Below are 27480 nucleotides of genomic sequence, written 5' to 3' on the forward strand. Positions count from 1 at the left end.
GTAATTATGATGAAGTCAAAAAATGGATCGATTCGTGGATTGCGGCAAAACCGACCGAATTTTTCACAAAGGGAATCCGTGAATTGCCAGAAAGATGGGAAAAAGTAGTAGTAAGCGATGGACAATACTTTGAATATTAAATTTGTAACCATTTTACGTTAATAAAGTTTCAAATTTCGAAAAAAAACCGCACGAACTTATTCATAGTCCATAGTCCAAAAAACACAAACTAGTTTTATTGCATTCACCTTTTTTCAGTTAATACTAACCTTAAAAAGACAGCTGTTAAAATTTCAAGATATTCTATTCATTTGTTCGTGAATTATTCTACTAAGAGTGATGCTACTTTTGTTGTTTTCACAAACTGGAATAGAAAGAATTTCGGGTTTTAATTTTACACTGCTTTTTGATGGGCAAAAATACCGTTCAAGCGAAGCAGTGGCTTAAAAAGTGTTATAGGGACACCGCTCCATCAGAAACAACAATAAAACGATGGTTTCAAACGTGGTCGTAGAGACACCGATGATGCACAACGCAGTGGACGCCCCTTTGAGGTGGTAACACCAGAGAAAAATTCACAAAATCGTTTTGAATGATCGAAAAGTGAAGTTGCGTGAGTTAGCTGACATCGTAGAGATATCAAAAAAAATGTTGGTTTTATATTGCATGAGCATTTGATTATAGAAAGCTCTGTTAAAAGTGGGTGCCGCGTTTGCTCACTGTTTTGTTTCATCAAGACAACGCACCGTCACACAAGTCAATCAAAACAATAGCAAAACTTCATATATTGCTTCCTGAGCCACCGTATTTATCAGATTTGGCTTCCAGCGATTACTACAGACCTAAAAAAATGCTAGCCGGTAAGAAATTTCGCTCAAGTGGTTATCACTAAAACTGAGACCTATTTTGAGGCAAAAGATAAATCATTCTACAAAAGTGGTATTGACATGTTAGAGCGGCGTTGGAGTGATTGCTTTGCTCTTGATGGAAATTACGTTAATGAATAAAGCTTATTTTGAATAAAAAAAAAGTATTTTCTTTGTTAGGCCCGGGACTTTTCAGCCCATGTCTTATACGCGTGTCCGATTGAAAGCAAAATCGGCAAAGTATTATATTATAATTTCTTTAAAGTCTTAAGAAACATACAAACAAAAACTATCAGATTTGATAAATTGGACTTCTCTAAATATTTCGACCGCAGCAAAATATTTTTTTCTTACTTGACTAATTTGTATATATTCTGCATTTGAACCAAATCGGACCATGAATACGATTTCTATAAAAATATCGACCCGGGTGCCACCTATCGGACCAATTTTTTTGCAAAGGGATTGAGTTTCATGTATACGAGTATACATATATTCTAGTTGCGAACCATATGGGTTCATAAATATTGTACTTTCGCGATCGGGTAAATGGCACAGGAGCACAAAACTGCAAAACTGCAAGCAAAAGCACTTTCAAATTTAAATATAAAAAATATATCTACAAGCAGTTACTTAAGTTTACAATTTGGGCTGAGATCTTCGAGCTCTATGAGCGCAGGGCATGTCAGAAATTTCATGCTCTCCTGAAATATGTTTTTTTTTGCTTTGTTTTTTTTGTTTTTTTTTTTTTTGTTTTGTCGGGGCAGACTAGCAAGTACAGCACGCAGACACAATTAAGTTCATTGTACTGCGCTCGGATTCCCTTGCTAATTTTCTTTAAACCTACTCGACCTCCGAAGAAATCTGAGTAGATCTTGTGGCGCCAAGGAGTTAAGGTGGCACATCAGTGCTAAAGGCCTCTAGCCTGATTCGAACAAATGCTGTTTTATTTCTTTGGATAGCTGGATTGTGACTCCTTTTAGCTTAGGCAGAACGAATCCATTAAGCTTCCTCCTTCTAGTGAAGAGGACAATGCACAGCACCAAGTGTCAATCATATCCAAAGTTTTCTGCACTTTCCTACAGATGTCCATAAGCGAAGAGCCTGTTACCAAACAGGCAGCGTCGACCGCATATGCTTGTGCGTATACTCCCCAGTCCTTCAAGGTGGTGAACAGAGGATCGATCCCCATACAGCATCGAACGAGTCCAAATCACTAGCACCCGGTCTACTCCGAGTCTACTAGATATTGTACCTGTCAGATTAAATTATACAGCTCTAGCTCTGTTCCGACACAATTTTCACATAATAGTATTGTTCACACACTTTATATCACGAATGGACATTTGAAAATATGTGGGCGGCAAATATTTTTATGACTTCATAGGCATGTGGCACAGCACCTCCATACATGACGTGTGTATGTGAAATTTTTGCAAATGCATAGCAATATCCCCCGTTGTGCATTAATTTTACTAAATTTTCTTTTACAAAGCCATGAATGACTGAATGCGTATTTGTTATCATTGAAGAGTTTTATTTTCATTCGTATACATTCATAGATATTTATATATATATATATATATATATATATATGTATACATATATACATACATAAGTGTATCTATAAAAGAATACGCAAAGAATTTCTCCAGCTACATATAGCTGTACCTGTTCACACAAGTACAGTGGGGTAATATAACTCTGTTCACACCACAATTTCTTGAAACCACACACACACACCAATTCCCATTTATTTATGTTATTTAAAGTTGCATTTCAAAAATCTAAAACTGCTACTAAAGAATTACTCACATTTAGTAGGAAGAATGATATCAAAGAAAAAGACTTATAAATAAATGACTAAATCTTTAAAACCACCTTAAATATACTTGCATATATTTGCACACATACTACACTTACTATATGTAACTACTATTGACATATGTAACAAATATTAATGAAATAGAACAAAAACCACGCCAACTCAAATGCAAAACAAGTAAGGAAGGTTAAACTGAGCCCAGACCGATTTTTACTGGCCAGTGGCAGAATTTTGAATTAAAAGCTAAAAGCTAGTGATATACGTTTTTTTTCAGTAACTATTACAAAGAAATCAAGGGCGGATTTTATTTTCAAAATTATTTCCTCTCAATGTTGACCATTGCGTCGGATACACTCTTGGAATCTGGCCTTAAATTTGTACAAGGAATATTATTATAATATTTACAATTTTGCACAGATTTAGATGAATGTACACAGAAATTCAAAATATTCTTTCATGTTCAGCAAAAATGATTTCAAATGCAATAAAACTTCCGAACGAAACACTTCCTTGCAAGACGAAATTGTAAGGCACTCTAAAGAGCCACACAATTTAAAAAAGAGGTCAACTTAAATGTTTTTGACATGACTGTACGTAGAAGAGTGCGCAAAGATGGATTAGCAACTCGCAGCCCTCGAAGAAAGCCACTCCAAGCACCAGAACATAAGGCAAAACGTTTGAGATTTGCAAGCAAACATGCTAGCTGCTCAGCTGAGATGTGGCGCAATATTTTATGGTATAAAATAGTTTTGTACGGCGATAATATGTCAGATGTCCACCTGGCACCGAAAATCAGCCACAACACACTCTAAAAACCATTAAACATAGGGGCTCAAAAATAATAGCATGGGGATATTTATCATACCACGGTGCGAGCCCTATACACAAAATTGATGGCAAAATGGGCACTAATATTTATGTGAAAATAACACAGAATGTTATGTTGCCGTATTACAAAGAGGAAAAGTCAATAAAAATAATTAATGCAATAAGCGGATAATTAAAATACTGAAAAACTAAGGACTTCGTGATAGTGTTAGTGCAAAATGCCAAACCTAAGTCTACTAGCAGGATAATGGTTCGTAACACACGAGTCGGAAGGACAAAGTTTGGTTTTGCAATAGAATAGAATTGAGGTTATGGAATGGCCAACTCAGACTCCCGACCACAATCTTGTAAAAAATCTAAGTCTACTAGCAGGATAATGGTTCGTAACACACGAGTCGGAAGGACAAAGTTTGGTTTTGCAATAGAATAGAATTGAGGTTATGGAATGGCCAACTCAGACTCCCGACCACAATCTTGTAAAAAATCTTTGGGGGAACTTAAAAGAGCTGTACACAATGCCAAACCGAGTAGCAATCAGCAACTTTAGGAAAATGTTAAAGATACGTGACTGGAGATTCCGAAGCAGCGATGGGAGCGATTGGTGTACTCAATACCCCGACCTTGTGCTGCCGCAATAAAAAATTTAGGAAATTCAATTGAATATTAGTTACAACTTTGTATTTGCAAACTTTTTCTATGCAGTTTTTCTTTAAAATTTTTTATGAACTTGGTCAGAATGCTTTACCTATACAGTCACTGCTATTTTAATGTTAACCCTGAATTTCTATTTTTTGTTACACAAATTTTTGTTTTTCTATATAGCTTTGACTTAAATATGTGTTCAACTAAGGAATAGAAAAATATTTCAATATAATATTTAATAAAAATATTGAAATATCCCCTCGGCAGGCAATGGCAAACCTCCGAGTGTATTTCTACCATTAAAAAAGCTCCTCATAAACATATCTGCCGTTCGGAGTCGGCTTAAAACTGTAGGTCCCTCCATTTGTGAAACAACATCAAGACGCACACCACAAATAGGAGGAGGAGCTCGGTCAAACGCACAAAAAGGGTGTACGCGCCAATTATATATCTAATTTTTTTTGTTCCTGCTATTTTCGTTTTCGCAACTGTACGTATGTCGCCTACCTCCGACCATTCATTCGTCCACACATGCAATCATCGAAGTAATAATTGATAATAATTCTTATGTGACAATTTTACTATGAATGTGACTTTGAATATGACATTTCACTAAAAACACGCACCAGGTATATAAAGATCGGTTTTGTCCGAAAACACTTCTTTATTTGTTTCATGTATGTACATATGTAGATGCGTTCTCTCTTTATCCCTGCAGTCAAACGTATTAGTTCTGAATTAGCTTACAACCAGTTTGTTCTGCATCTCAACTGTTCTTCTTCTGTTTTTTTAAAATGATAGCAGCTGGTATTTTTAATATAATGATGCCCTTGAAATATCATTTGCCAGCCAATGCAAAACCAATGCATGCATCAGAGTTATATAGAGAAGCTTTGAACTAATCATGGGAGACAAAACAAATTCTAGTTCAATACAAAATCTACTACGAAAATCACGAGCTTTGTTAAAAAAATAAATTAATATTGCTAAACTAATATCTCAAAAATATTTTTTTTCATAATAAGGAGAATCAGGTTAATTTGTTAAACAACTATTTTTAAACATATATAGTAGGGGATATATAGTACCAACTTATACGAGCATATATATATATATGTATAATTGGCGCGGACACCCTTTTTGGCTGAGCTCCTCCTCCTATTTGTGGTGTGCGTCTTGATGTTGTTCAACAAATGGAGGGACCTACAGTTTCAAGCCGACTCCGAACGCCAGATATTTTTATGAGGAGCTTTTTCATGGCTGCATACGAGCATAGAGAGATGAAATATGATTTAATAAAGAAGTAAAGTTTTTTAAATAAATGTTTACCCTATTCTCTGACCTTACATACTTTGTGCAATTCTACATATGGACAGCTGAGCTCCTCAGTTTTAAGCCGGCTTGGAATGGCAAATGGGTTTAATAAGGAGCTTTTTATATGTAGATTTGTTCATTGTGGACATTTAAATAATATTATTTCTTCACAAATAATTGTTAAGAGTCGTATTTTGAATAAAAATAGTGAAACCTGAAAGAGTCTAAATTTTTACAAGTTTTTTTTTTTTTTTGTTAAACAACAACTAGGCTCTCCCTTTACTTTTCAATAGCTTGCACCCGTTCAGTAAGAGTGAAACAATGCCTTATATATTAGATTATTTTGACGATTAACGACTTAATTCGGAATTATCTCAGGTATTAAGTGCAACTAATGCAAATTGACAACTAGACTTAATTATCATAATTTAAATGGGTTAAGGGGTTATATACCTTGTGTTTTTCAAAAAAACCAAAATAAATTTTATTTCTTTATCGTAAAGTACAATCCCTTGAGAACATTTTCCAAAAATTTCATAGAGATCTGAGCAATAGATCGAAAGTTACAGCGTTTTAAATTGTGCGTCGTCACGTCCTGAGCGTACGGCCTCATGCGGCGCTTGAAACTTTAAACGCGATTATCTCAAAAACGTGTTTTTCCAAAAATGCTTTTGCGGTGGACGCGATTGCAAAAAAAGTATTCAACCGATTTTTATCATTTTTTTTTTAAATTGTTCGTAATTGATGTCGCTTCTTAGTGAACGATCAACTTTTTATGTATAAATTTTTATTTTGCAGATATGAATTTTTTAATGCCAATTTTAGGACTGTAGAAGTGAGTTTTTTAAAAACATGTTCCTATTTTCACAAAAATCAAAATATTTAGTATATTGATCGTTCACTAAGAAGATATAACCCTATACTAATGAAATCTTTTCGATTTTTTGATTTCAGTTGACTTGGTGGACTTGAATCGCGTCCACCGCAAGCCTCTTCCAAAAAAAGGGTCTTGGGGGAAAACGCCATAACTCCGCCATTTTTAAATATTTTTACACAAACAAAGCCTTTTTTTTCTTTAAACATTGTAATATCCAATAATAAAAACTTTTATACAATAAAATTATTGCTACATATCTTTAAAAAAAACCCAACTTTCGCTAATTTCACCGGACCACAAGGTATATAACCCCTTAAGGGAATTTGTTAGGGCAACATTGCGGAAAAATTACAGTTAATATCTATTGTGAATGAAAAATAATGAAATTTTTTAAGAGCAGATCGAGAAATACTGGACGCAATTCTAGTTTGGACTATTTGTAAAATTTAACATTTTTTCAAAGTAAGTAATTCTTTATTAGTATCAAGGCAGCTAATATCCGTGTTTGTCACCTTAGATCCATTATTAGTGACAAAACTATTCAATAAACAAATCAGCTGTTCCCTAATCTGGAATCAAAAACACACTCGTCAAAAACAGTTCTAGAATGTTTTAAACTACTAGATGACGTATCTAAGTGCTACAAGGTGCACCTTATCTGGGTACCAGGCCACAGGAACATTGCAGGAAATTGTAAGGCGGATGAACTTGCAAGAACCGGTACAACGCTCGATCTCGAACCGGATAAGGCGCTGATACCCATGCCCATAGCCACTTGTAAATTACTTATAGACAGGGAAACCATCAAAAAGGTAAATACAATCACAACATACGAACTAAGCAGACAGACATGGCCGAACTGGAACAGCGGTCGATCGAAGATTTTGCTAAGATTCAACAGAGAATCTATAAGAAAAATGATAGGTGTTTTAACTGGTCATTGTTTAATAGGCAGCCACGCTAGAAGGTTAGGACTCCCTTACTTCGATTTCTGTAGAAGCTGTCTTAATACAGAAGAAGAGGAAACAGTCAGACACCTTTTATGTGAGTGTGAAAGCCTCGCTATGAGAAGGCTGCGCACTCTCGATACAGCATTTCTAACCGATGTAGCGGACATAACCCATCTAAAACTAACGAAGCTCTGCTCGTTTATTAACCCTGCTACTATGTTAGAAAAAAAATACACATGTTATGTTCGGGTCTTATTTTGACCCCACTTTTTTTTTATTGAGAAAATTCAAATTTGTACAGTTCAAAAATATTTTTAAGGCTTGTGATCAATGCAGTATGTCGTCGTTAGAGTGGTTGTGTGTCGGTGTGACGGACAAACAGGTTTTTTGCAAGTTATGCACTCAGTAAAGGTCTTTTTTTTCCTTTTTCGACGGCCAAAATTTGCACCTTTTCCGTTCACTAGCAAATTTTCGTTTTGGAGAAGGCGAATTCATAGATGGTGATGCACTGTCTTCTTCTCGAATTCTTCGTACCAATGATGCAGAGGCTTCTGCGCGAGGAAGCCGACTACGCCTCTTGATATGTTCTTGAGCTAAAACTTCACCGAGTTGCTCTAAAAATAGGCGCCTTTTGTGCAATTTATTTTTTTTGCCATTCAGGATATATTTCGGTCCATATTATAAAAGCGGTTAGAGCAGAAATATCTAATAAATTAGAAAACAGGGCAACTGGCCGCCGATTGAATTTACTTTTGCACGAATATGTACGAACCATTTGGTCCAATGTGTCGACTCCACCTTTTGTCGAGTTGTAGTATTCAATTATTTCCGGAATTTTTTTTGGATGATCTTCCAAAATGTTGCTATTATGGTGAAGGGTGCTAAGCAAATAAATCATTCTATATTTTTTAGGCACATACAAAACTACAATTTCTTTTTCATGAAAAAAAAATTTACTTGAGTGTATTGGAAGCTTACACAATTCTTGTGATGTTGCATGAACCGGCAGAAAACGTTTGTTGTTCCTTACTGTGCCAACAATAGTAATTTTCTGCTTTAGCAGTTCTAATGCAAGGTTATGACTCGTAAAAAAAATATCGGTAGTCACATTTCGTCCACGGTATGAAGACACTAAGTCTAGAACAACCCGTTCGCCTTGATTCCTTTCAGCATTGTCACCTACTTTGCCCAAGTATATTTGGAACTGTAAACAAAATGCGGTGTCAGAATCCGCTGCTATCCACGCTTTCATGCCATATTTCCCAGGTTTACTTGGAATGTATACTTTGAAAGGACATCTACCTCGGAACGGAATAAGCTGTTCGTCAATCTTTATGTTAGCACTTGGAACGTAAAGCAGCTGCAAGTTTTGAGTCCATTGCTCATAAAATGTGCGAATAGGAGCAAGTTTATTTCCTCTTTGTTCTGATCTTCTTCTTTGCCTATCGTCAAATGCTAGTACACGAGAAATATTGCTAAATCGCTCCAAAGACATGATTGCTCTCAAAAACGGACGTCCATGAAACTCGTCCCACAGGGAGTTAAGACTTTCACCGTATGACCGGTAGACTCCTAAAATAATAATATGTCCGTTATACAATTATAATAGGAAAAATATATTGTAAATAAATATCAATAAGTATAAGAAGTCCCAGGTAAGCATCGAAAACAGCACTTCCTTGCAAATTGCTGTAGTGAATTATATCCCTTTCCATAGCTTCTGTAAGGCATACATCAAAAGTATCACGAATTTTTGAAATACGATGAATAACATAAGAAGTCACTCCAGGTTTTCCGTGAAGAATATTTTCACTTGCTGCACGACTTAGACATTGCAAAGAAGGTATTGTTGTCCACTTTATTATCCGATCTTTATCAAAAACTTCTGTGCTATTAGTTACGGTCAATGCCACTGGAAATGGATTGTTCTGAAGATAAACATTCGTCTTCCTCAAGCACAAAATTAGCATCACAATCATCACTTGCATCGTCTTCAAGGTCACTCAAGAATGCACCAATGTTATGCTCAGTCATTTGTCCACGCTGACATTATGGCCAAGTAAATACAACAACGAATTTAACCGTATAAATACTAGTATGAATGTAGAAAAAAAATTTAGATTATATATACTTAAAGTACGTCTAGATTCCATGTTTTATCAAAATCTATCGTCTATAAACTTAGATTTACAATAGCAACTGATCACTACAATATTTAGCACAGAACTGAAAGTATTTGGTTTCGTTGTTATTGAATACAAAAATTATAACTGTAAATGCATTCAAGCATTCACAACAGAGAGGTTTTCCAGACGATGACTCTGCAACAGGCGATATTACATTATATATTTACTATTCGTTTTACATATATGATAGGGGTCATAAAATGACCCGAACATGATATGCGTAGGCACTTGCCATAAAAAATTTTCTAAGCCTAAAATGGTGATAAAACTAATTGAGTTCAATATATTTCAACAATTGATGCACTGAGTAGTAAGAACTTTCAAATATATTCCACCAGTTAGAAATACGGTGATGTTATATGCAATTTGGGTCATCAAAAGACCCTAACGTAGTAGCAGGGTTAAAGCAACCGGATGGTTTGAAAAGGAACACGTAGAGTAAGGATAAGCTCCAGTGGTATCACAATGGACCTGCCGAAGGTCTAAGTGTGTCTTACGACAACCACCCTACCTACCTACCTACCTTGCAGGAATTTGCCTGAGTAGTAGGTTTTACTTTCAAAAAGTCATAAAACTCTACACATGAATATGTCAAATTGCATTTAACCATAAGAATTGTTTTCAGCGTATCGACTTTTAATGGTTACTTTTATATTCTGTCCACAATTTGTTGACGCTTGAAAACACCGATTTCACTGAAGCGCTAATCCCCGGCAGACACAAAATATATTCGACTAAAATGGATATCTCAGTGCAGTAGGTTTCAGAGTTTGATACCAATTAAAGATGCCACTTTTCATCATATATAGCACGACAAAAAAATTAAAATATGCAATCAATGGTCAATAAATGCCATAGGACTAATTAAAATAGGGCAATCACTTGTCAAAAAGAAATGTCCGAAAAATAAATATAGTGCCGTCCAAAATATGCAAATTATGCAGTTCGCCTTCGTGTTTTTATACCAACGATAATGAAGCGTAAGCACGATGTAATTATTTCCCCTTTCCCCCTATTTCACACGAATAATCGAAGTTGAAATTAAAAAAGTATTCAATAATGTTGGAAAGCAACAGCAATTAATTTATTTAATAGGACTATGAATAAGTTCGTGCGGTTTTACAACAGATGGCGTAACTTGATTATTATTCCATCGATCCACATTTCCAAACATTCATTGGAGAGCTACTGTCGTAAGGCACAAACGTCAGTATAAGTTTTTTATTTGAAGCGTAAACAACAATATTTTTACCACACTTGAAAATGTCGAATTTCGTGCCAAATAATGTGTTTTTGCGGGGAATTCTTCTTCATTATTTTAATATGAAGAAAAAAGCAGCCGAAAGTCATCGTATCTTGGTGGAAGTTTATGGTGAGCATGCTCTAGCTGAGCGAACGTGCCAGAAGTGGTTTGCACGCTTTAAAAGTGGTGATTTTGGCTTGGAAGACGAAGAACGCGAGGGTGCGCCGCCAAAGTTCATGGATACCGAATTGGAGGAATTGCTCGATCAAGATCCGGCTCAAACGCAAGAAGAGGTTGCAAAAACTTTGGGAGTTGATCAATCAACCATTTCCAAACGTTTAAAAGCCATGGGAATGATCCGAAAGGTAGGCCATTGGGTGCCGTATGAATTGAAGCCAAGAGACGTTGAACGCCGTTTTATGGCATGCGAACAACTGCTTCAACGGCACAAAAGAAAGGGTTTTTTGCATCGAATTGTGACTGGCGATGAAAAGTGGGTCCATTACGACAATCCAAAACGTCGGGCAACGTATGGATACCCTGGCCATGCTTCAACATCGACGTCGGCGCAGAATATTCATGGCCTGAAGGTTATGCTGTGTATCTGGTGGGACCAGCTGGGTGTTGTGTATTATGAGCTACTGAAACCGAATGAAACGATTACGGGGGATGTCTACCGACGACAATTGATGCGTTTGAGCCGAGCACTGCGAGAAAAACGGCCGCAATACGCCGATAGACACGACAAAGTTATTTTGCAACATGACAATGCTCGGCCACATGTTGCACAAGTGGTCAAAACATACTTAGAAACGCTCAAATGGGATGTCCTACCCCACCCGCCGTATAGTCCAGACCTTGCGCCATCCGATTACTATCTCTTCCGATCGATGCAACATGGCCTGGCTGACCAGCACTTCCGTAATTATGATGAAGTCAAAAAATGGATCGATTCGTGGATTGCGGCAAAACCGACCGAATTTTTCACAAAGGGAATCCGTGAATTGCCAGAAAGATGGGAAAAAGTAGTAGTAAGCGATGGACAATACTTTGAATATTAAATTTGTAACCATTTTACGTTAATAAAGTTTCAAATTTCGAAAAAAAACCGCACGAACTTATTCATAGTCCATAGTCCAAAAAACACAAACTAGTTTTATTGCATTCACCTTTTTTCAGTTAATACTAACCTTAAAAAGACAGCTGTTAAAATTTCAAGATATTCTATTCATTTGTTCGTGAATTATTCTACTAAGAGTGATGCTACTTTTGTTGTTTTCACAAACTGGAATAGAAAGAATTTCGGGTTTTAATTTTACACTGCTTTTTGATGGGCAAAAATACCGTTCAAGCGAAGCAGTGGCTTAAAAAGTGTTATAGGGACACCGCTCCATCAGAAACAACAATAAAACGATGGTTTCAAACGTGGTCGTAGAGACACCGATGATGCACAACGCAGTGGACGCCCCTTTGAGGTGGTAACACCAGAGAAAAATTCACAAAATCGTTTTGAATGATCGAAAAGTGAAGTTGCGTGAGTTAGCTGACATCGTAGAGATATCAAAAAAAATGTTGGTTTTATATTGCATGAGCATTTGATTATAGAAAGCTCTGTTAAAAGTGGGTGCCGCGTTTGCTCACTGTTTTGTTTCATCAAGACAACGCACCGTCACACAAGTCAATCAAAACAATAGCAAAACTTCATATATTGCTTCCTGAGCCACCGTATTTATCAGATTTGGCTTCCAGCGATTACTACAGACCTAAAAAAATGCTAGCCGGTAAGAAATTTCGCTCAAGTGGTTATCACTAAAACTGAGACCTATTTTGAGGCAAAAGATAAATCATTCTACAAAAGTGGTATTGACATGTTAGAGCGGCGTTGGAGTGATTGCTTTGCTCTTGATGGAAATTACGTTAATGAATAAAGCTTATTTTGAATAAAAAAAAAGTATTTTCTTTGTTAGGCCCGGGACTTTTCAGCCCATGTCTTATACGCGTGTCCGATTGAAAGCAAAATCGGCAAAGTATTATATTATAATTTCTTTAAAGTCTTAAGAAACATACAAACAAAAACTATCAGATTTGATAAATTGGACTTCTCTAAATATTTCGACCGCAGCAAAATATTTTTTTCTTACTTGACTAATTTGTATATATTCTGCATTTGAACCAAATCGGACCATGAATACGATTTCTATAAAAATATCGACCCGGGTGCCACCTATCGGACCAATTTTTTTGCAAAGGGATTGAGTTTCATGTATACGAGTATACATATATTCTAGTTGCGAACCATATGGGTTCATAAATATTGTACTTTCGCGATCGGGTAAATGGCACAGGAGCACAAAACTGCAAAACTGCAAGCAAAAGCACTTTCAAATTTAAATATAAAAAATATATCTACAAGCAGTTACTTAAGTTTACAATTTGGGCTGAGATCTTCGAGCTCTATGAGCGCAGGGCATGTCAGAAATTTCATGCTCTCCTGAAATATGTTTTTTTTTGCTTTGTTTTTTTTGTTTTTTTTTTTTTTGTTTTGTCGGGGCAGACTAGCAAGTACAGCACGCAGACACAATTAAGTTCATTGTACTGCGCTCGGATTCCCTTGCTAATTTTCTTTAAACCTACTCGACCTCCGAAGAAATCTGAGTAGATCTTGTGGCGCCAAGGAGTTAAGGTGGCACATCAGTGCTAAAGGCCTCTAGCCTGATTCGAACAAATGCTGTTTTATTTCTTTGGATAGCTGGATTGTGACTCCTTTTAGCTTAGGCAGAACGAATCCATTAAGCTTCCTCCTTCTAGTGAAGAGGACAATGCACAGCACCAAGTGTCAATCATATCCAAAGTTTTCTGCACTTTCCTACAGATGTCCATAAGCGAAGAGCCTGTTACCAAACAGGCAGCGTCGACCGCATATGCTTGTGCGTATACTCCCCAGTCCTTCAAGGTGGTGAACAGAGGATCGATCCCCATACAGCATCGAACGAGTCCAAATCACTAGCACCCGGTCTACTCCGAGTCTACTAGATATTGTACCTGTCAGATTAAATTATACAGCTCTAGCTCTGTTCCGACACAATTTTCACATAATAGTATTGTTCACACACTTTATATCACGAATGGACATTTGAAAATATGTGGGCGGCAAATATTTTTATGACTTCATAGGCATGTGGCACAGCACCTCCATACATGACGTGTGTATGTGAAATTTTTGCAAATGCATAGCAATATCCCCCGTTGTGCATTAATTTTACTAAATTTTCTTTTACAAAGCCATGAATGACTGAATGCGTATTTGTTATCATTGAAGAGTTTTATTTTCATTCGTATACATTCATAGATATTTATATATATATATATATATATATATATATGTATACATATATACATACATAAGTGTATCTATAAAAGAATACGCAAAGAATTTCTCCAGCTACATATAGCTGTACCTGTTCACACAAGTACAGTGGGGTAATATAACTCTGTTCACACCACAATTTCTTGAAACCACACACACACACCAATTCCCATTTATTTATGTTATTTAAAGTTGCATTTCAAAAATCTAAAACTGCTACTAAAGAATTACTCACATTTAGTAGGAAGAATGATATCAAAGAAAAAGACTTATAAATAAATGACTAAATCTTTAAAACCACCTTAAATATACTTGCATATATTTGCACACATACTACACTTACTATATGTAACTACTATTGACATATGTAACAAATATTAATGAAATAGAACAAAAACCACGCCAACTCAAATGCAAAACAAGTAAGGAAGGTTAAACTGAGCCCAGACCGATTTTTACTGGCCAGTGGCAGAATTTTGAATTAAAAGCTAAAAGCTAGTGATATACGTTTTTTTTCAGTAACTATTACAAAGAAATCAAGGGCGGATTTTATTTTCAAAATTATTTCCTCTCAATGTTGACCATTGCGTCGGATACACTCTTGGAATCTGGCCTTAAATTTGTACAAGGAATATTATTATAATATTTACAATTTTGCACAGATTTAGATGAATGTACACAGAAATTCAAAATATTCTTTCATGTTCAGCAAAAATGATTTCAAATGCAATAAAACTTCCGAACGAAACACTTCCTTGCAAGACGAAATTGTAAGGCACTCTAAAGAGCCACACAATTTAAAAAAGAGGTCAACTTAAATGTTTTTGACATGACTGTACGTAGAAGAGTGCGCAAAGATGGATTAGCAACTCGCAGCCCTCGAAGAAAGCCACTCCAAGCACCAGAACATAAGGCAAAACGTTTGAGATTTGCAAGCAAACATGCTAGCTGCTCAGCTGAGATGTGGCGCAATATTTTATGGTATAAAATAGTTTTGTACGGCGATAATATGTCAGATGTCCACCTGGCACCGAAAATCAGCCACAACACACTCTAAAAACCATTAAACATAGGGGCTCAAAAATAATAGCATGGGGATATTTATCATACCACGGTGCGAGCCCTATACACAAAATTGATGGCAAAATGGGCACTAATATTTATGTGAAAATAACACAGAATGTTATGTTGCCGTATTACAAAGAGGAAAAGTCAATAAAAATAATTAATGCAATAAGCGGATAATTAAAATACTGAAAAACTAAGGACTTCGTGATAGTGTTAGTGCAAAATGCCAAACCTAAGTCTACTAGCAGGATAATGGTTCGTAACACACGAGTCGGAAGGACAAAGTTTGGTTTTGCAATAGAATAGAATTGAGGTTATGGAATGGCCAACTCAGACTCCCGACCACAATCTTGTAAAAAATCTAAGTCTACTAGCAGGATAATGGTTCGTAACACACGAGTCGGAAGGACAAAGTTTGGTTTTGCAATAGAATAGAATTGAGGTTATGGAATGGCCAACTCAGACTCCCGACCACAATCTTGTAAAAAATCTTTGGGGGAACTTAAAAGAGCTGTACACAATGCCAAACCGAGTAGCAATCAGCAACTTTAGGAAAATGTTAAAGATACGTGACTGGAGATTCCGAAGCAGCGATGGGAGCGATTGGTGTACTCAATACCCCGACCTTGTGCTGCCGCAATAAAAAATTTAGGAAATTCAATTGAATATTAGTTACAACTTTGTATTTGCAAACTTTTTCTATGCAGTTTTTCTTTAAAATTTTTTATGAACTTGGTCAGAATGCTTTACCTATACAGTCACTGCTATTTTAATGTTAACCCTGAATTTCTATTTTTTGTTACACAAATTTTTGTTTTTCTATATAGCTTTGACTTAAATATGTGTTCAACTAAGGAATAGAAAAATATTTCAATATAATATTTAATAAAAATATTGAAATATCCCCTCGGCAGGCAATGGCAAACCTCCGAGTGTATTTCTACCATTAAAAAAGCTCCTCATAAACATATCTGCCGTTCGGAGTCGGCTTAAAACTGTAGGTCCCTCCATTTGTGAAACAACATCAAGACGCACACCACAAATAGGAGGAGGAGCTCGGTCAAACGCACAAAAAGGGTGTACGCGCCAATTATATATCTAATTTTTTTTGTTCCTGCTATTTTCGTTTTCGCAACTGTACGTATGTCGCCTACCTCCGACCATTCATTCGTCCACACATGCAATCATCGAAGTAATAATTGATAATAATTCTTATGTGACAATTTTACTATGAATGTGACTTTGAATATGACATTTCACTAAAAACACGCACCAGGTATATAAAGATCGGTTTTGTCCGAAAACACTTCTTTATTTGTTTCATGTATGTACATATGTAGATGCGTTCTCTCTTTATCCCTGCAGTCAAACGTATTAGTTCTGAATTAGCTTACAACCAGTTTGTTCTGCATCTCAACTGTTCTTCTTCTGTTTTTTTAAAATGATAGCAGCTGGTATTTTTAATATAATGATGCCCTTGAAATATCATTTGCCAGCCAATGCAAAACCAATGCATGCATCAGAGTTATATAGAGAAGCTTTGAACTAATCATGGGAGACAAAACAAATTCTAGTTCAATACAAAATCTACTACGAAAATCACGAGCTTTGTTAAAAAAATAAATTAATATTGCTAAACTAATATCTCAAAAATATTTTTTTTCATAATAAGGAGAATCAGGTTAATTTGTTAAACAACTATTTTTAAACATATATAGTAGGGGATATATAGTACCAACTTATACGAGCATATATATATATATGTATAATTGGCGCGGACACCCTTTTTGGCTGAGCTCCTCCTCCTATTTGTGGTGTGCGTCTTGATGTTGTTCAACAAATGGAGGGACCTACAGTTTCAAGCCGACTCCGAACGCCAGATATTTTTATGAGGAGCTTTTTCATGGCTGCATACGAGCATAGAGAGATGAAATATGATTTAATAAAGAAGTAAAGTTTTTTAAATAAATGTTTACCCTATTCTCTGACCTTACATACTTTGTGCAATTCTACATATGGACAGCTGAGCTCCTCAGTTTTAAGCCGGCTTGGAATGGCAAATGGGTTTAATAAGGAGCTTTTTATATGTAGATTTGTTCATTGTGGACATTTAAATAATATTATTTCTTCACAAATAATTGTTAAGAGTCGTATTTTGAATAAAAATAGTGAAACCTGAAAGAGTCTAAATTTTTACAAGTTTTTTTTTTTTTTTGTTAAACAACAACTAGGCTCTCCCTTTACTTTTCAATAGCTTGCACCCGTTCAGTAAGAGTGAAACAATGCCTTATATATTAGATTATTTTGACGATTAACGACTTAATTCGGAATTATCTCAGGTATTAAGTGCAACTAATGCAAATTGACAACTAGACTTAATTATCATAATTTAAATGGGTTAAGGGGTTATATACCTTGTGTTTTTCAAAAAAACCAAAATAAATTTTATTTCTTTATCGTAAAGTACAATCCCTTGAGAACATTTTCCAAAAATTTCATAGAGATCTGAGCAATAGATCGAAAGTTACAGCGTTTTAAATTGTGCGTCGTCACGTCCTGAGCGTACGGCCTCATGCGGCGCTTGAAACTTTAAACGCGATTATCTCAAAAACGTGTTTTTCCAAAAATGCTTTTGCGGTGGACGCGATTGCAAAAAAAGTATTCAACCGATTTTTATCATTTTTTTTTTAAATTGTTCGTAATTGATGTCGCTTCTTAGTGAACGATCAACTTTTTATGTATAAATTTTTATTTTGCAGATATGAATTTTTTAATGCCAATTTTAGGACTGTAGAAGTGAGTTTTTTAAAAACATGTTCCTATTTTCACAAAAATCAAAATATTTAGTATATTGATCGTTCACTAAGAAGATATAACCCTATACTAATGAAATCTTTTCGATTTTTTGATTTCAGTTGACTTGGTGGACTTGAATCGCGTCCACCGCAAGCCTCTTCCAAAAAAAGGGTCTTGGGGGAAAACGCCATAACTCCGCCATTTTTAAATATTTTTACACAAACAAAGCCTTTTTTTTCTTTAAACATTGTAATATCCAATAATAAAAACTTTTATACAATAAAATTATTGCTACATATCTTTAAAAAAAACCCAACTTTCGCTAATTTCACCGGACCACAAGGTATATAACCCCTTAAGGGAATTTGTTAGGGCAACATTGCGGAAAAATTACAGTTAATATCTATTGTGAATGAAAAATAATGAAATTTTTTAAGAGCAGATCGAGAAATACTGGACGCAATTCTAGTTTGGACTATTTGTAAAATTTAACATTTTTTCAAAGTAAGTAATTCTTTATTAGTATCAAGGCAGCTAATATCCGTGTTTGTCACCTTAGATCCATTATTAGTGACAAAACTATTCAATAAACAAATCAGCTGTTCCCTAATCTGCGTAACAGTCGTCTGTCACACTACAATTTTAATCAGAATTAACTGCGCCGGTACTCCCGGCTATAACCCTATAGTTTCTCTTTTGCTTGATTGCTCGCACCGACTTAGAAGTTGTGATAAGTTAAAATTGCAAGATTCACTTCCCAGGTGAATTGACTCCATTCACATTTAACCTTCATTTATGACTGAAGTATTCCTATTCAATATAAAAATATATACTTCTTTTACAACTTACCAACAACTTTAACTGCCCAATTTGCAACTGGGATAATTTGAGTGACTATCGAACTAGTATGACTTCCCTCTGCAGAGTTTTTGTATAATCTACGTATGTGCAAACAGGCGTACTCAATGAAATGCCTACATAGGTTTATGCACATACATATACACATATTGCATAATCTTTCTTTCATTTCTTAATCTTTAATGTCTATTGCAGCAATCGCCAAAGGAGTGCGTCACGAAAGAACTTCCTCAACAGCTTTTTTCGACATTCCCGCTGTGACACATCCTTATTGCTACAGGTAAGCAAAGCCAGCAATGGAGTGAGTGTACATACAATTCATGAAAGCCTCACAAATAAAGCAGAAGTCAAATTAGAAAAAATACTTAGCTAAGTGTATATGTATGTTGTTATGTACATATGTACATACATGCAGTTTTAAGTAAGAACATACACAGATTGGTGAAAGTCGCTTAATTTCGAGTTTATCGAAAAAGATACCATCGATAGAAGATCAAAGAAACTTAGCACAGCAAGTAGTTCAATAAAATTAAGATCTTTTAAGCATCATTTAAAGCTGCCGCGAAAAATTGCAACAAACAGCATTTTTCTTACGCTTGAACGTCTTTCATGCATTTTTGTTGTGGTTTAAAATTTCACAATATTTTTAAATAATATAAATGTATATGTATTGTATCGTATTTTATTGAAAACGCTGCCACCCTTCAAGATTCCCATCAACACCGCCCGCAGGGATTCTTAAAAAGAACGACCAAGGTAAGAGACCAGCAAATAAATCGAATTTACATATACATCCTTAACATAACTACACCACATAAATATTATATAATAAACCAGAAAAGCGAAAAAGAGTGAGCAAATGCGTTTATAAAAGTAAACCGTCAGTAGACAGCTACACAGGTGGCATCTAACGAAGAGCTTCATTTATTTAAATTACACATTGTGGAGGCATCCAGCATCGGGATGCACCGCGGCTATCAGCTGCCTGTCAACAGGCTCATGCTTGCAACTTGTGCCGCAGATATTGTGGCGTGTGCGATTATAATTCAATTTGTTTTTATTTAATTTGCCTCTAATAAAAAATACGCGGCACGATTTACAAATTCAACAACAAACACAGCGCCTATTAAGGAGTTTGTGTGTTTGTATGTATGCGTGTGTAATATATTTATGCTGTAACAACAGCCGCATAATCGCTAATCCAATTGACAATCAATATTGTCGGCATATCAGAATATCAAAACGTAGGAGTGCTAGATATGGAGTCATAAAGTTAAGGATTTTAACTGAACTATTGTACATTTGTATAGTTTTTCAATACTGAGAGTCTTTTATGAAGTAGCACTGCAAAGTAGCCGATAAAGAGATGCTAAATAATTCTACAAGAAAAAGTTAGTTATTTTGTAACACATTTTTGTATAAATCATGAATTGAAGAAAAGTTATCTATACTAATATTATAAAGAGGAAAACTTTGTTTGTTTGTTTGTTTGTTTGTAACGAATAGGCTCAAAAACTACTGGACCAATTTTAAAAATTCTTTCACCATTCGAAAACTACATTATCCACGAGTAACATGGATTACATTTTATTTTGGAAAAAAATAGGGTTCCGTAAGATATTTGGATTTTTCGGACACAAACTGAAAAAAATCTTATATATAAAATAAAGTCAACTTTTTGTGTGTGTTCGCTAACCGGCCGTGTCTGCACCGAATTAAACCAAACTTACACACATTGTTAAGAAGGTATTGAAGATGGTTTCCGTATAGTTTGGATACCTATTGGTGGATAGGGCTCGAGATATAGGTCAAAACGTGGACCCGGATAACCTTCGGATGTGTATGTACAATATGGGTATCAAATGAAAGCTGTTGATAAGTGCTTTAATACGGGGTAATTTTCATACCTATTGATGACTAGGGTCTCGAAATATATGCCAAAACGTGGGCCCGCTGTGTTTTTGCACCGAATTAAACCAAACTTATGCACATTGTTAAGTAAGTATTGAAAATGGGTTTCGTAAAGTTTGGTTGTAATTCGGAGCAGTGGCAACGGGTACAGCGCTCTTTTGAGCCAGCCATAATGTCGCTTACTTTTTTAACGCTTGGGGCGGAACTGAACTGTCAAATTGACAGTGTGAGTTACAATGTGTCAATATTTCTTTCTGATTTGGATGCCATAAGGAAAAAACGTAAGTGCAACATGTAAAAATTGTTTGTGAATTTTTTTGGAGTGGATTTTGGAACAGTGAATAATTTCTTACGAAATTTGAGAATTTAATGTGAAATCCGAATGAAATTATGTGTTCGTGGAAAAAACAATTTTTTTCGTTTTTTTTTTTTTGAAAAATATAAATGGATAATGGTTAAAAAAGCTCCAATGCTTAATAAAACATATAAATTGAAACGAAAAATTCATGGATGATCAGGAAAAAAGACGATTGTTTCTTAGTTATTCATTTGCGTTGATTTGAAATTTAAAAACAATCTTCTTTTTTCCTGATTTTCAATTTATATTTTATATTTACTCAAAAACAAATAGAAAAACAAAAAATATTGTTTATGCCAAAGCGCTTGAATAAAGAAATAAATAATATGAAAACCATATATTTTCTGTTCTAAACCATATCTATTCTATTTTAGTGTGCCCAGCGAAGGGGGCCGGGTTTGCTAGTTTTAAATAAATACAGTAAAACCTGAACTAACAAGAATTAGGTGAGCAAGAAAACAGTTCAAATCAATACAATTTTTCGTTTTTTATGAAGCTAAACTTGCACGAACAAAAATTTGATACTCAAGAAAGCTCAAATATAATATAGGAAACATTATACAAGGTGAAGTCACCTTGTAATAACTAACTTAAAAGACAAAAACAATAAATAAAGCAAGCCCGCCCACAGCCGGATTGGAATCCGGCAGCCTAAGTTTAAGACAAACCTCCATAGAATATCCTTTACGGTCTTCATTAACGAGGACCCCGCTTGCCTGGAGAGAAAACTGAACACTTGGAATGATTAAAAATATAGACAAACAACTCAAACATGTGAAGAAAACCAAATACCTGCACCTACTGTTTGGCAAAGTAGAAACAGACCAACGACAATGTGACACACACAGTTATTGCGGCGTGGTTAAAGTGGCGAAGCCTGACAGGCGTCTTATGTGAGAGAAAAATGTTATTAAGGATTAAGGGAAAGATATACAAAACCTATGTGACACCAGTTATGCTGTACGGGTCGTAATGTTGAGCAACGCAAGCTAAGCACAACCAGAAGATGAACTACTAAGCTCAAAGTTAAGACGAAGCTCAAACACTAAAAATGGACCTCACGAGAGCTCAAGGAAAAATAATTGACGCTGAACTATTTGCAACAAAATCAAGAGGCACACCAAGATCAAATGGATTGACGAACTAGAAGGCGACATGAGGAAACTCAAGGTGAACAAGTGGAAGGAATCAGCCAAGGCCGAATGAGAATGATGACTTTTTACCAGTATTTATAAATATCCCGAAATCAGTTTAATGTTCAGTCGGACAAATTGGGTTTTTTAATAGTTTTGCTTTCCCTCTAATGGCACGAGGTGGCTTTTCAAGTCTCGCGGATAACATGCATTCGATTTTCGTTTTTTTAACATATTTTTAAAGTTTCCACTATATGACATATTTAGATTATTTTTGACAGATACAAAGATTATACGTGTTTTCAAGTGCTAGGTGATTTTTCGATATCAAAAAAAAGAACTGGTTCAAAACAAAAATACCTATGATAAGACGTAGATTTGCCACAATTGTCGAGATAAAGTCCACATCGCTGGAAGAGCTCAGGCTATATGAAAGAACTCTTCCAACAGAGGTGTTTCGAGGATCGGAAGGCGATTGCTTTGACGGGGCAAAATAGAGATTGTTTAATAAATAAACGTTTTTTATGAAAAAAAGTCATCTTCGTTCTTGAATGCACGTCACATACCTCTAACCTATTCACTGCTGCGAATTTTGCCATTCTTCTTGAAATGAAAGGATTTAAGGGGTAACACCACTGTAGAAATTTCAAAAAATTTATTTTTTTTTATAAGCTTAAACAATTCTTTGAACCTTTTAAAATACAGAACAAAAAGTTTTATACGTTACCGAAGTCTATTTCATAAATATTTTAAGCTTTTAACCAAGCGTTAGTGACTGCTACCTAACGACTTCTCCAAATTTCCAAACTTTAAACGCGTTTTTCTCAAAACACGTTTTCTGAAATTGGCACGCAGCATAACTCAAACAATTTTAAATATTTTTAATCAGGTTTTTCACTACGTCTGTATAATAACCTTCTTAAGAGAAGAGCGTAGGGGATTTTCGATAGATTAATTTAAACGATTGTTATAATTATTTAAGTGCCGTTTTTTTAGTCCAAACTAGAGTTTTTTCCTTCAAATGCTTGCTAATTCCACAAAAATAAATATTTTTTAAATCCCCTACATGTTTCTCTAGCTATTCTTATCTAGATTAAGAAAAAAATGTTTCTTTGTTCCAGATTAAAATTTGCACCCTCTGTGCTGCGTGACGCGGAGCTCCTTCAAGAGAAACCACATTACAAAAATGTCTCCAATCCCGCCATTTTGTAAAATTTTTCGATAAAACTTTGTAGTTTTGTATTTTAGTATATAAGTAATAACTTCCCAAATCAGAGTGATTGTTTCCCCTTTCCTTCTATACAAAAAAATTCTTTAAAAATCGTGTTTATTTTACGCGTGTACAATGGTGTTACCCCTTAAGTGATTAAAGTGATATCAGAAATGGATTCATATCCCTTCATGCCCCTCCATGTCCCTCCATATTCCTCTTCTGGCTAAAATGTGTCACCCTTCATTTACGTACTGAGTACTATGGATCCTCTTCTAATAAGGATTGTTGGGGCAGATAAGTCTCTGTGTAAAAAACCGCGTTAAAAATTAGATCAACTGTTACATTAAGTTCCGATGCTCAAATTAAGGAGATTTGCACAGACACGTGCATGCGAATTTTAAGGTTACCGCGAAGTCATCTAGTGCTAAAGTTGAGGTCTTGAGAGTGGTATGTAGATGTGCCTGCATTCTCCTTCAAAATTCCATTACGTATACTGAAGTTTGCATCATGACGAGTCTTAGAACCATATATCATACAATATGTACCTCCGTGAGAGAGTCCTTATTATAAATCCACGTTTCACTGTAAATGCACGCACATCGGCACATACATATGAAGTATGTATTTAAGCGTGCATAAATTTGAATATTGTTCCTTGCTTCACCATCCCATCATAACAAACCTCATCACCTTTAACATCAACATTAGCACCCGTTTTTTTTTTCCTTTTTCAATAAAAGCCCTCTTCAACCCCCTTACGGTGCAAACATAGTGAGGTGCATACTTCTCTACCTCAAGGGACTTGATGATGCTGCTCTTCCATTCCGAGAGTCTTAATGCTTTATATTGGCTTTTTGGTTTTGTTTACATGCACACTCCTGTCTCTTATTGTAAAAATGATTTTGCTTTTGCTGTACAAAATTACGTAGCTGATAGATTATGCACGGCGAGCCAAGGTATCCTTTGAATATTTAATAGACATCCGCAAGCCATTTCAAACGCATAAACTGTTGTTGCGATTAGCTGTTGTTTTGTTGGCCAATGCACATGAAGTTCGGTGTAAATTTGTAACATATTGAGCTTTTAAGTGAACATTCAATGAGAAATTAAATGAGTGAAGATACTCGTACTCGCAGTGGTGCTTAAAGGGTGGGAGACAATTAAGGTAAAAACTAGTCTACAAACTCACTTGAAGTGAAGGATATAATTACCACTGACGGTCATTGAACGTGAAACCTTTTTAAAACACTAATTTACTAGAGACTTATTAAAAAAAAAAACTAAAATTTAACATAATTATAAATGTACTAAACTGATATATTCAAAATTAAAAACAAAGAAACCTAAATTCATAAAATTTAGTTTTCTATAGCAAAATATCAATTTGTTATAGCTTTTCCAATTTCTTCGTACATACATATGTACCATACAAGTATACTTATCCTTGCTAACAAATCTGAAGAATCAGGCTGTGGAGAAGTTTAGGACTAAATTTTTAGAGATAATTATGGCTCTTTTTATAATAACACTTACTAAAACTTATTTTATGGAATGCTGTTGGAAGACAGTCCTTGAACGAATATAAATCCAGGTCTCTCCGATAGCGTAGATTCGGCTCTTGAGTGAGCCGTTTCTTATTGATAGCCAGGGAGAGTCGTAAGCCGACAATCGACAAGTTTACGCAAATTCTTCCAGAAAATGTCTCAAAATATAAGAATCCACCTCATTTCAATCCTTTATGTCAACTGCATAAAAATGAAGAAAAAGCGCATAAGCTGATTAGAAAGAATATCTTCCTCACTCATTTTTAAGAGAGGAGCGATTGGTTTTTTGCTGAAATGATAGTTACCATCTTGTCACAAGGATCAAAGTAATTCATTGAGGTTGAATTTGTTTTATATAGTAAAAAAAAGAGGTATAAAATACCATAATACTCGAAAGTGGATTTTAAGCTTAGGCTAGGTTACGGTAGTTACCACTTTCCACTCAGGTCTGGAGGACCACCAACTTAAGTTTATCCTGTAATTCCTAATGTGTTGATACCACTTCGTCTCTTTAATAAACGATGAAATATTGTGGATGGCTGGGGATTTATAGTCTACCAGACATCCAAAGTAAGTGGCAAGAACAAGAGAAGGGTTGAGGAACTGTACAACTCTATTCACCTCCTCCTTCTACTTGAAACTGAGACAGCAGACAGTAGAGGAAAACAACATACGTTTCCCATGCGTTCCTATTAAGCAGTGCATGGTGATGATAACGAGTACGGCACCAATGGAAGGCCGGTCTAGTTCTGCCTTCCTTCCTTCTATGACAGACCTATCTAGTTGCCTCACAAGTATGCTCAGTGGTCCATCTAATGTTTGATTGTGTGATGTAGACCGAATGGATTAAGAGCTTACTGGAGGATAAAGAGATGCTCACATACTGGGTAGAATTTACTGAATCAAGACCCAGGCAACGTTTATGATGTCCCTCTTAGCCAACTCATTTAGAGCAGCTCTACATTCGGTTGCTACTTTGGATGATGTATTTTAACCCTGTAGAGGTTTTATACCAGCTTGACTGTCGGAGCAGGTTGTGATCGGTTATGCTGCAACAGACCAGTCCCTGACCCACAATGCAAGCTCTTTTATATATATTAACTTAACTTGACAGACGTTGCAATAGTCAGTTAGCCATTGACTTAGGTTCAGCTACTGCACTTTTGAATGGATACCGCCGCCGCCCCTAATATTTATTCTTGTGCCGTCTCCTTTCCATATTCTCAAAATTGGAATCTTTCCAGGATAGGCTTGTATTCAGTCTGATAGTGTTACAATTATCCTGAAATTTGTCACAGATATCCATGAGGAGAAGGTCAAATATAGTCCCAAGAGCCAAGGTTGCCGTAGAGGGCAGCACTTCCGGATAAGCATGGATGCTGAACTTTGTACCCTTTTCATTTTGCTCTTGAATACCATCTTTTCTAGAAATACCGGGGCAGTGGTGAGAGCATTTGTGTGGCATAAAAATTGACTCCTGCCACGTGTTTCGTTTCTCCAACGGTATTAGCTGTAGGTTTGCTAACTCCTTCTTCCATTCTCTCTTTCTTTGATGCCCACACCTTTTTCATCTCAAAGACTAGTAAATCTATTAGCATTGAACCCTTATCACTTGTGCAGCTGGCCCTAATACTGTGCGGTACCGATGCTAGGAGCTTCTACAGATAATTTTAATTTAGCGCATTTGCCCGTATAAGAGAATGGAGAGCGTGGTAGCCATTATTATTTATCGTTTCCATTAAGCTGGTCCCCCCTGTGTTTGCCATCAATTTACTGAGTAGGGATGCTATCTTAGCGGCTTTCTCTGCCGCGTGGTTTATTCATATCTAGACAATATACAATGCAATAGAATTGGACAGAATCGGTGAAAAACTTATAAACTGTATCTTTTATTCATTGAGAGCGGCTGACGTCATTATATGTAGGTGTTAATAATTGTGCTATAATAGACAAAACATTTGCTACGAACTGTTTATTTAATGATTCGACTTGCTTCTTTCCCAAATTGGAGTGGGCTGGTAAAATCGCGCTCTTATTTCGTCAACTCCAGAAACGCACTCTGCCACAAAACTCACACAAAATATTAGAATCTTATCTTACAAATCGGGTATTTATATACATATAATTGGCGCATATACCCATTTTGGGTGTTTAGCCGAGCTCCTCCTCCTATTTGTAGTGTGCGTCTTGATGTTGTTCCACAAATGGGGCGACCTACAGCTTCAAGCCGACTCCGAACGGCAGATATTTTTTATGAGGAATTTTTTTATGGCAGAAATACACTCGGAGATTTGCCATTGCCTGCCGAGAGGCGACCACTATTAGAAAAAACTTTTTCTTTATTTTGATCTTCCACCGAGATTCGAACCTGTTCTTTCTGAATTCCGAATGGTAGTCACGCACCAACCCATTCCGCTACGACGGCAGCAGTCAGGTGTTTATGGTAAGATATAAAAACTACCTAACTGATGAAATCAAGAAGAAGAAGAAGAACTGATGAA

General features: G+C 35.7%; 1 protein-coding gene across 1 annotated transcript in view; it reads left to right on the top strand.

Annotated features, from left to right (window-relative positions):
• Positions 1–27480, top strand: part of LOC129237125 (ETV5-related protein Ets96B) — a 44092-nt gene that overhangs the window by 12686 nt on the left and 3926 nt on the right. Inside the window, exons 4-5 of the mRNA XM_054871600.1 lie at positions 19016–19100; positions 19530–19576. Of these exons, the coding sequence (XP_054727575.1) occupies positions 19016–19100; positions 19530–19576 (132 nt within the window). The remainder of the gene's footprint in view (positions 1–19015; positions 19101–19529; positions 19577–27480) is intronic.

The sequence above is a fragment of the Anastrepha obliqua genome, chromosome 1, assembly GCF_027943255.1.
Source record: "Anastrepha obliqua isolate idAnaObli1 chromosome 1, idAnaObli1_1.0, whole genome shotgun sequence".
In the NCBI taxonomy this organism is placed as follows: domain Eukaryota; kingdom Metazoa; phylum Arthropoda; class Insecta; order Diptera; family Tephritidae; genus Anastrepha; species Anastrepha obliqua.